This window comes from Anolis sagrei, chromosome 7, assembly GCF_037176765.1.
Source record: "Anolis sagrei isolate rAnoSag1 chromosome 7, rAnoSag1.mat, whole genome shotgun sequence".
Taxonomy (NCBI): Eukaryota; Metazoa; Chordata; class Lepidosauria; order Squamata; family Dactyloidae; genus Anolis; species Anolis sagrei.
The window spans coordinates 10,627,537-10,639,209 of NC_090027.1; the positions used below are offsets into that span (position 1 = coordinate 10,627,537).

General features: G+C 44.2%; 1 protein-coding gene across 1 annotated transcript in view; it reads left to right on the forward strand.

Moving 5' to 3' along the window:
• Nucleotides 1-4,580: 4,580 nt before the first annotated feature.
• Nucleotides 4,581-11,673, forward strand: part of STAR (steroidogenic acute regulatory protein) — an 18,299-nt gene continuing 11,206 nt past the window's right edge. The window contains exons 1-3 of the mRNA XM_060787639.2: nucleotides 4,581-4,807; nucleotides 10,875-10,988; nucleotides 11,102-11,229. Coding sequence (XP_060643622.2) covers nucleotides 4,744-4,807; nucleotides 10,875-10,988; nucleotides 11,102-11,229 — 306 coding nt within the window. The 5' untranslated portion in view covers nucleotides 4,581-4,743. The remainder of the gene's footprint in view (nucleotides 4,808-10,874; nucleotides 10,989-11,101; nucleotides 11,230-11,673) is intronic.

An 11,673-nucleotide genomic window follows, 5' to 3' on the forward strand; every position in this document is an offset into this window, starting at 1 on the left:
TTTATATTATACTAGCTGTCCCCTGCCACGAGTTACTGTGGCTCACATGGCTGTTCTGTGTGGGAGTTTTGGCCCAATTCTATCATTGGTGGGGTTCAGAATGCTCTTTGATTGTAGGTGTACTATAAATCGCAGCAATTATATCTCCGAAATGTCAAGATTCTATTTTCCCCAAACTCCATCAGTGTTTACATTTGGGCATATTGAGTATTCATGCCAAGTTTGGTCCAGATCCTTCATTGTTTCAGTACACAGTGCTCTCTGGATGTAGGTGAACTACAACTCCAAAACCAAAGGACACCGCCCACCAAATCCTTCCAGTATTTTCTGTTGGTCATGGGAGAACTGTGCGCCACGTTTGGTTCAATTCCATCATTGGTGGGGTTCAGAATGCTCTTTGATTGTAGGTGAACTATAAATCCCATCAACTACAACTCCCAAATCACAAAATCATTTTTTTAAGTGAAGGACATACATTGGGTTGTTAGGTGTCTTGTGTCCAAATTTGGTCTCAATTCTTCCAGTGGTTTTTGAGTTCTGTTAATCCCACAAACAAACATTGCATTTTTATTTATATAGATGTCAATGTTGTTAAATGTTTTAAATGTTTTTTATGGTATCTTATTGATCTTGTTATGGTTTTATATTATACTAGCTGTCCCCTGCCAGGCGTTGCTGTGGCCCAGTCTGTTGATCTGGAAAATAAAGTAACGAGAAAGTGTTAGTTTCTAATATATGTAATGTCTTTATGCTTGTGAGTAAACAGTATTTCTTGCTGTTTCTGTGTCAGTGTTGATGTGGAGAGTGTCTGGTTTGTCCACCCTGGAATGTGTAACATATCAGTGTCTTTCTTTAAGGGTCCCTTTCAAATCTATGATACTGTATCTGTGTGTGTGTGAACCATCTCTCTCTCTCTCTCTCTCTCTCTCTCTCTCTCTCTATATATATATATATATATGGCTGGATGGCTCTTTGTCAGGAGGGCTTTGATTACGTTTTCTTGCTCTGATGAAGGGAGTTTGATTGGGTGGCCTTAAGTATTTTCTGCTGGTCATGAGGGTTCTGTGTGAGAAGTTTGCCCCGATTCTGTCGTTCGTGGGGTTCAGAATGCTCTTTGATTGTAGGTGAACTGTGAATCCCAGTGACTACAACTCCCAAATGTCAAGGTCTATTTCCCCCAAACTCCAACTGTATTCATATTTGGGCGTATTGAGTGCTTGTGCCAAGTTTGGTCCAGATCCATCATTGTTTGAGTCCGCAGTACTCTCTGGATGTAGGTGAACTACAACTCCCAAACTCAAGGTCAATGCCCACCAAACCCTTCCAATATTTTCTGTTGGTCATGGGAGTTCTGCGTGCCAAGTTTGGTTCAATTCCATCACTGATGGAGTTCAGAATGCTCTTTGATTGTAGGTGAACTATAAATCCCAACAACTACAACTCCCAAATGACAAAATCATAATTTTTTGAGTGATGGTCACTCCTTGTGCTGTGAGACGTTTTGTTGCCAAATTTGATGTGATTTCGTTCATTGGTTCTTTTGTTTTTAAGTTACTCATTATGCACAGAGCATTTATATATATATAGATGTCAATGTTTTTAAATGTTTTAAATGTTTTTTATGGTGTCTTATTGATCTTGTTATGGTTTTATATTACATATTAACGTTTTTAAATGTTTTATGGTGCTGTTGGACATTGAATTGTTGCTTCTGTTAACCGCCTTGAGTTGCCTGAGAAGGGATATAATAAGTAAATAAATACAAATATAATAAGTAAATAAATAAATAACAAATAAATCTTCCTGTAATGAGTTCCAAGTTATGTAGGGTCACACTCTTCTTATCTTTTACTATCGCAACAACCTTACGAGGAAAGATAGGCTGGCAGCTTATAGCAATGTGTCGTCGAAGGCTCTCATGGCCGGAATCACTGGGTTGCTGTGAGGTTTTTGGACTGTATGGCCATAGAATCATAGAATCATAGAATCAAAGAGTTGGAAGAGACCTCATGGGCCATCCAGTCCAACCCCCTGCCAAGAAGCAGGAATATTGCATTCAAATCACCCCTGACAGATGGCCATCCAGCCTCTGTTTAAAAGCTTCCAAAGAAGGAGCCTCCACCACACTCCGGGGCAGAGAGTTCCACTGCTGAACGGCTCTCACAGTCAGGAAGTTCTTCCTCATGTTCAGATGGAATCTCCTCTCTTGTAGTTTGAAGCCATTGTTCCGCGTCCTAGTCTCCAAGGAAGCAGAAAACAAGCTTGCTCCCTCCTCCCTGTGGCTTCCTCTCACATATGTATACATGGCTATCATATCTCCTCTCAGGCTTCTCTTCTTCAGGCTAAACATGCCCAGTTCCCTAAGCCGCTCCTCATAGGGCTTGTTCTCCAGACCCTTGATCATTTTAGTCGCCCTCCTCTGGACACATTCCAGCCATGTTTCAGTAGCATTGTCTTCTGACGTTTTGCCCAGAAGACACACAACAACCCGTTGTTGTTGTTGTTGTTAATCTGTGGAATGTTCAGAGTGGGAGAAAGAACCCTTGATAAACAAACCAGGGCACATGATATTATTTGAGAACACAGAAATGCTGGACCACTCTGATAACCATCATTCCAAACTACGCAGAGAAGCTATCGAAATCCACAAGCACGTGGACAATTTTAACAAAAAAGACGAAACCATGAAAATGAACAAAATCTGGTCACTAGTATTTAAAAAACAACAAAAACAAGACAGTAAATAAAGAACAACACTCAAAAATAGGACAACTCCAGGCAGCAAGCAATCAAACTTCCAATGAACACTACCCAAGCAGAGGATGCCATCATACAACCTCTATGCAGATACCCTCACTAATTGACTTTGCAGCTTCATGACTGCTCAATGCTATCCAAGCTTGCTATTTATTTATTTGTCATGTCAGGGCAACCAGTAAATTATATTACATTTCTAACAGAACAAAGCAAACAAACAGACAAAATACAAAATTTGTGAGTTTGGTAGTTGATTAAATGTCCTTTGACCAGTATCTGGCCACTTGGAGTGCTTCTGGTGTTGCCGCAAGAAGGTCCTCCATTGTGCATGTGGCAGGGCTCAGGGTGCATTGCAGCAGGTGGTCTGTGGTTTGCTCCTCTCCATACTCGCATGTTGTGAATTCCACTTTGTGGCCCCAATTTTCGAGGTTGGCTCTGCATCTCGTGGTACCAGAGCGCAGTCTGTTCAGTGCCTTCCAAGTCTCCCAGTCCTCTGTGTGACCAGGGGGGGGGGGGGGGTCTCTCATTGGTATCAGCCATTGGTTAAGGTTCTGGGTTTGAGCCTGCCACTTTTGGACTCTCGCTTGCTGAGGTGTTCAAGCGAGTGTCTCTGTAGATCTTAGAAAACTATGTCTAGATTTAAGTTGTTGACATGCTGGCTGATACCCAAACAGGGGATGAGCTGGAGATGTCTCTCCCTTGGTGCTTTCACTATTGGCTGCGACTTCTCGGCGGATGTCAGGTGGTGCAATACCGGCTAAGCAGTGTAAGCTTTCCGAAGCTCTAGGTGCTCTTACTGCCTATTACAGGGAAAACCAGCTGATCCCTAACCCATCTAAAACACAGACATGTGCCTTTCATCTCAAGAACAGAGAAGCATCCCGAGCTCTGAAGATCACCTGGGAAGGAATCCCACTGGAGCATTGCAGCGCACCCAAATACCTGGGAGTCACTCTGGACCGTGCTCTTACCTACAAGAAGCACTTCCTGAACATCAAGCAAAAGGTGGGTGCTAGAAACAATATCATATGAAAGCTGACTGGCACAACCTGGGGATCACAACCAGACACAGTGAAGACACCTGCCCTTGCGCTATGCTACTCTGCTGCTGAGTATGCATGCCCAGTGTGGAACACATCTCACCACACTTAAACAGTGGATGTGGCTCTTAATGAGACATGCCGCATTATCACGGGGTGCCTGCGCCCTACACCACTGGAGAAATTACATTGCTTAGCCGGTACTGCAGCACCTGACATCCAAGCTTGCTAATTGCAACACTGAGACTTGCTTCAAACAGAAAAAGAGTTCTTTCTCCCACTCTGGACATTATTCCAAAGGTATATATACACTCTCCACTTGCCTCACCGCCAAGAAACCTCTGAAGATGCCGGCCACAGATGCAGGCGAAACGACAGGAGAGAATGCTGCTGGAACATGGCCAGCCTGAAAAAAAAAATCCCAGCAACCCACTTCTAGCAAATGTTGGCCATAGAATTGCACTGAAAGTCCTACAGATTCCTACAGATTCAAATAGTTTCCCCACTTTTGTAGGAGTTCTGTGCCCCTAACCCCAGGAAATGTTGAAAGTTGACTATAGTTTAACAAAGCAGTCTGCTAGTAAGACACGAAGGGTAAGCATCCCACTATTGGACTTGCTTATCATCATGGAGCTGTTTGGAAAACAACAGGCAGTGTTCTAATTGTGGTGCTGCTGTGACCCAAGACTTTCTCTCTCCTGGGGCTTCCCCTTCTGCGATGCACGCCTCCCCCATTTCGCCTCCTCCCAGCTCATGAGGTTTGGCCTTGACGTCAGCCATAAATGATGCCTTTTCTTATCTCTCTGCTGACAAACCAGCATCCTTCATCTGGTGTATTTAAGGCCGCCGAAGGATATCAGCCTCTGCCTTCACTGCACAAGCGAGAGGCTCAGAGAGAGAGTCAAGCCCAAGGATCCCTGACAGCTTCAAAAAGACCGGTGTGAAGATGCTGCCAGCTACTTTCAAGCTGTGCGCCGGCATCTCCTACAGACACCTGCACAACATGACAGGTAAGGATGAACCTGCTTTGGGCACTCTTATTGTACCCATCGCTCTGGATCAGTGTTTCTCAACCTAGGGGTTGGGACCCCTGGGGGGGGGGGTCGTGAGAGGGTTTCAGAGGGGTCGACGAAGACCATCAGAAAACACATATTTCTGATGGTCTTAGGAATCCCTTTGGCATAACTGTTTGGGTTCACAGTGCTCTCTAGATGTAGGTGAACTACATCTCCCCTAAATCACTGTCAATTCATCCCAAATCCCTCCAGTATTTTGTGTTCATCATGGGAATTCTATGTGGGAAGTATGTCCCAATTCTATTGTTGGGGGGTTTCAAAATGCTCTTCGATTGTAGGTGAACTATAAATCCCAGCAATTGCAACTCCCAAATGTCAAGGTCTATTTCCCCCAAACTCCACCAGTGTTCAGATTTGGACATATTGAGTATTCATGCCTAGTTTGGTTCAGATCCATCATTGTTTGAGTCCACAGTGCTCTCTGGATGTAGGTGAACTACAATTCCAAAGCTCAAGGTCAATGCCCACCAAACACTTCCAGTATTTTCTGTTCATAGAATCATAGAATCAAAGAGTTGGAAGAGACCTTATAAGCCATCCCTCCAACCCCCTGCCAAGGAGCAGGAATATTGCATTCAAATCACCCCTGACAGATGACCATCCAGCCTCTGTTTAAAAGCTTCCACCACACTCCAGGGCAGAAAGTTCCACTGCTGAATGGCTCTCACAGTCAGGAAATTCTTCCTCATGTTCAAATGGAATCTCCTTTTTTTTTTGGTTTGAAGCCATTGTTTCGTGTCCTAGTCTCCAAGGAAGCAGTAAACAAGCTTGCTCCCTCCTCCCTGTGGCTTCCCCTCACATATTTATACATGGCTATCATATCTCCTCTCAGCCTTCTCTTCTTCAGGCTAAACATGCCCAGCTCCTTAAGCCGCTCCTCATTGGGCTTGTTCTCCAGACCCTTGATCGTTTTAGTTGTCCTCCTGGACACATTCCAGCTGTTGGTCACGGAAGTTCTGTGTGCCAAGTTTGGTTCAATTCCATCATTGGTGGAGTTCAGAATGCTCTTTGATTGCAGGTGAACTATAAATCCCAGCAACTACAACTCCCAAATGTCAAGGTCTATTTTCCCCAAACTCCACCAGTGTTCACATTCGGGCATATTGAGTATTCATGCCAAGTTTGGTCCAGATGATCCATCATTGTTTGAGTCCACAGTGCTCTCTGGATGTAGGTGAACTACAACTCCAAAACTCAAGGTCAATGCCCACCAAACCCTTCCAGTATTTGCTGCTGTACATAGGAGTTCTGTGTGCCAAGTTTGGTTCAATTCCATTGTTGATGGAGTTCAGAATGCTCTTTGATTGTAGGTGAACTATAAATCCCAGCAACAACAACTCGCAAATGACAAATTCAATCCCCCCCCCCCAACCCCACCAGTATTCAAATTTGGGCATATTGGGTATTTGTGCCAAATTTGGTCCAGTGAATGAAAATATTTCATTATAAATGGCAGTTCCTAATTGGTTTTGTCATAAAAATAATCAAGAATGAAGTAGTAATTAAATTTTGAAAGTTAGAGTTCTGAAATGTTCACCACCAGACTTTAGCAACACTGTCGAAGCAAAGCTCCAGCACCCACTAATTTTCACCAGCAGCATTTTAGTGTTGTAAGTGCTTTAGAACCTACTTACTTTACTTTAGGCGATCCCTCGTAGCTCGAGCATTTATTTATTTATTTACCATATTTATTTATTTACCATATTTATTTATTTACCATATTTATATACCGCCTCTCTCAGCCCAAAGGCAACTCGAGGTGGTTTACAATCGGCAATCAGTGCCACCAACTACATAAAATATAATTAGAAACATTAACATATAATATAGCCCATATAAGAGTGTCTCATTACTAAAATCGTTTTCCCGTCGCATTGTCCAATTGTTCCGTAGATCTAGATTAGTCTGTTACACCGCATTTGCAAATGCTTGCTCAAAGAGCCAGGTTTTAACTCTTTTTTCGAAATGTTAAGAGGGAGGGTGCCAATCTGATATCCCTAGGGAGGGCATTCCATAGCCAAGGTGCCACCACTGAGAAGGTCCTGTATCTCATTCCTGCCGGCGTTCCATAGCTGAGGGGCCACCACTGAGAAGGCCCTGTCTCTCGTTCCCGCCAATCGCATCTGCAAAGGAGATGGGACCGAGAGCAGAGACTCCCCAGACGATCTTAAGCTTCTAGCATGATGGTCCTCCAAGTGGAGTGTCTTGGCAGTGGATGCGTAGGTGGCTGTGGAGCCCTATTCTTGATCCACATGTTCTCCCGCAGTGAGGACACTTTCCAGATGGAAGATGGTCCTGGTCAGGGTTGGCTTGATGCACCTTCCTCTTGGTACATTTCTCCCTTTTTGCCCTCCATTCATGCCTTTTCAAATTCCGCAGCACTGCTGGTCACAGCTGACCTCCAGTTAGAGCTCAAGGGCTAGGATTTCCCAGTAGTAAATGCCACAATTTGTAAGATTAGCTTTAAGCCCATCTTTAAGGAGCTCCCAGTGGCGCAGTGGGTTAAACCCCTGTGCCGGCAGGACTGAAGACCGACAGGTCGCAGGTTCGAATCCGGGGAGAGGCAGATGAGCTCCCTCTATCAGCTCCAGCTCATCATGCGGGAGCATGAGAGAAGCCTCCCACAAGGATGATAAAACATCAAATCATCCAGGCGTCCCCTGGGCAACATCCTTGCAGATGGCCAATTCTCTCACACCAGAAGTGACTTGCAGTTTCTCAAGTCTCTCCTGACACGACAAAAAAAAAAAAAAAAGCCCATATTTAGATCTCTTTTTCTGTCCAGCAACATTACATTTCTCGTACTTGAGTTGGGAGTATAGGGTTGAGTTGGGAGTATACTGACTGCTTTGGGAGACGGTGATCGGACATTCATTGTGGCCAGTGCAGCGAAGTTGATGGTGTAGGAGCATCGCTTCATATAATCCAGATCATCAAAGCAAATAATCCACATTATGTGTTTTGAACTGGATTATATGAGTCTATACTGCCATATAACCCAGTTCGAAGCAGATAATCTGGATTTTATATGACAATGTATTTATTTATTTCGGTTACTTCTACTGTACGTTCGGACAGATACACTGGACCGGAACCGTATAGGGTTTTGTAGGTCAAAACCAGCACCTTGAATTGTGCTCTGAACTGAACCGGCAGCCAGTGGAGCTGACACAGCAGGGGGGTGGTGTGCTCCCTGTATGACGCTCCGGTGAGTAATCTGGCTGCCGCTCGCTGGACCAGTTGAAGTTTCCGAACAGTCTTCAAGGGCAACCCCACGCAGAGTGCGTTGCAGTAGTCTATTCGGGATGTAACAATGTAGAAGAGGCCTTAGCTATCCTTCCATAACCTGGTGCTCCTGTAATGGGTTGGATTACAACTCTCATCTTCTGCCTTGAATATGACTTTGGCAAAGATAACCGGAGAGTGTTTTCTATCTGTCCAAAGAGCAGTGGGCTCATTTAGAGATAGAATGGGTCACACACAGACAGAGATCCTGTCCTCAGTATAACTATCACCCAGTTATTTATTATGACTGCATGATGTAATTATGTAAAATGCAATCTATCTGGGCAAACGGTCAATGACATTCCTATTCAAGCAGGCTATTAACAGGATAGCATCGTATGGGTTATATTACTCTTTCTAAATGTGTATTTACAAAAACACTACCATTTTATCTGAATTTAATCACATGTTTATATATATAAAATATTTTAAATGTGTTGTCAAAGGCTTTCATGGCCTGCTGTGAGTTTTTCAGGCTGTATAGCCATGTTCCAGAAGCATTCTCTCCTGACGTTTCACCCACATCTATGGCAGGCATCCTCAAAGGTTGTGAGGTCTGCTGGAAACTAGGCAAGTGAGGTTTATATATCTGTGGGATGTCCAGTGTGGGAGAAAGAACTCTTGTCTTTAAGTATGAATGTTGCAATTGGCCACCTTGATTAGCACTGAATTGTCTTGCAGCTTCAAAGCTTGGCTGCTTCCTGCTTGGGGGAATAGACAAGAGTTCTTTCTCCCACCTGTGATTTTGCGGCATGTCCCATTAAGAGCCACATCCAGTGTTTTAACATGGTGAGATGTATTCCACACTGGGAATGTGTATTCAGCAGCAGAGTAGCACAGTGCACGGGCAGATGTCTTCACTGTATCTGGTTGTGATCCCTAGGTTGTGCCACTCAGCTTTTGTACGATGTTATTTCTAGCACCCACTTTTTATTTGATATTCAAGGAGTGCTTCTTGTAAGTCAGAGCATGGTCCAGGGTTGTTTATTTATCGTATCAGGAACATATCAATATCCACAGGCTTTGCAGCCATCTGGATGTAACTGTACCCTCCATTCACTTCTGACACGATAAATAAATAAAGAAAGCACTATTTAAATTGTTCACGCACTGCCATCCAAAAACTTGAAAACCTTTCCAAGTTATATAGTTACTAGCGGTTCCCTGCCAGGCGTTGCTGTGGCCCCATCTGGTGATCTGTAAAATAAAGTAATGAGAAAGTGTTGGTTTCTAATATATATAATGTCTTTCTGCTTGTGGGTAAACAGTATTCCTTGTCAGTGTTGATGTGGAGTTTGTCTGGTTTGCCTTCTCTGGAACATGCGACATATCATTGTCCTTCTTTAAGGGTCCCTTTCAAATCTAGGATACTATATATCTATGTGTGTGTGAATTATATCTCTCTATATTTATGGCTGGGGGGCTCTTCGTCAGGAGGGCTTTGATTATGTTTTCTTGCCCTGGTGAAGGGAGTTGGACTCGATGGCCTTAAGTATGGTGGTTTATTTATTTGTCGTGTCAGAACAACCAGTCAAATTATATTACATTTCTAACAGAACAAAGCAAACAAGCAAATTACAAAATGTGTGAGTATGGTAGCTGATTAAATGTCCTTTGACCAGTATCTGGCCACTTGGAGTGCTTCTGGTGTTGCTGCAAGGAGGTCCTCCATTGTGCATGTGGCAGGGCTCAGGGTGCATTGCAGCAGGTGGTCTGTAGTTTTCTCTCCTCCACACTCGCATGTTGAGGATTCCACTTTATGGCCCCATTTCTGAAGGTTGGCTCTGCATCTCGTGGTGCCAGAGCGCAGTCTGTTCAGCGCCTTCCAGGTCGCCAAGTCTTCTGTGTGCCCAGGGGGGAGTCTCTCATTTGGTATCAGCCATGGGTTGAGGTTCTGGGTTTGAGCCTGCCACTTTTGGACTCTCGCTTGCTGAGGTGTTCCAGCGAGTGTCTCTGTAGATCTTAGAAAACTATTTCTAGATTTAAGTCGTTGACGTGCTGGCTGATACCCAAACAGGGGATGAGCTGGAGATGTCTCCGCCTTAGTCCTTTCATTATTGGCTGCTACTTCCCGGCGGATGTCAGGTGGTGCAATACCGGCTAAGCAGTGTAATTTCTCCAGTGGTGTAGGGCACAGACACCCCGTGATAATGCAGCATGTCTCATTAAGAGCCACATCCACTGTTTTAGTGTGGTGGTTCTGTGTGGGAAGTTTGCCCCAATTCTGTCGTTGGTAGGGTTCAGAATGCTCTTTGATTGTAGGTGAACTGTAAATCCCAGAAACTGCAACTCCGAAATGTCAGGGTCTATTTCACCTACATCTAGAGATCACTGTGGACTCAAACAATGATGGATCTGGACCAAACTCTACACAAATACTCAATATGCCCAAATGTGAACACTGGTGGAATTTGGGGAAAATAGAATCTTGACATTTGGGAGTTGTAGTTGCTAGGATTTATAGTTCACCTACAATCACAGAGCATTCTGAACCCCACCAATGATAGAAATGGGCCAAACCTCCCACACAGAAGCCCCATGTGGGCCACAGCAATGTGTGGCACAGGACGGCTAGTGATAAATAAATAGCCAGGCTAGCCATAAACAGCCCTCTTGATAACAGGGTCATTGTTGATCCCTTGCTTTTATAGATCCAAGAAGAGTTCTTCGCAGGTCCCTTTTCATCTCTGCTGTATTTATTATTTCCTCCTCTCAGGCTTGAAAAAAAGGGCAGCCGTCACCATCGTGCAGGAGCTGAACAAATTAGCCTTTTCGCAACCTGGCCCCGCGAAGTGGATCAACCAGGTTCGCAGAAGGAGTTCTTTGCTGAGTAAGTAACAGGATTTGTCGTCCTTTTCTTTGTTTGGATGGTGGAATCTCTAGACGGAAACAGTTGTTTGCAAAGATTTAAACCTGCAAACCTTGCCCAATCCAATGTTACAGGTTCTAGGCTGGAAGAGAACCCCTTCAGTGACACGGAGATGTCCTACATTAAGCAAGGCGAGGAGGCTCTTCAGAAGTCCCTCAAAATCCTTGAAGGACAGGATGGATGGAAAACGGAGACCGTCCTGGTAGGTTGGGTTGGGCACAGGAGGGCCAGCTATGTAGGGCTATAGTAGTCAAAGCATAAGTAAAATCATTTGCTTTTAAAAAGAGAGTAGAAGGAGAAGAAGGAGAAAAATGGTGAGATCTGTTTATATAATAGTGTTTGTCAACCTGGGGGTCAGAACCAGGGGCGTCAGAGGGGTCGCCAAAGGCCATCAAAAAACACAGGTCATGGGGGTTCGGTGTGGGAAGTTTGGTTCAATTCTATAATTGGTTCAGAATGGTCTTTGATTGTAGGTGAACTAGAAATCCCGTCAACTACAACTCCCAAATGGCAAGGTCTATTTTCCTCCAACTCCACCAGTGTTCACATTTGGGCATATTGAGTATTCATGCCAAGTTTGGTCCAGATCCATCATTGTTTGAATCCACAGTGCTCTCTGGATGTGGGTGAACTACAACTTCAAAAC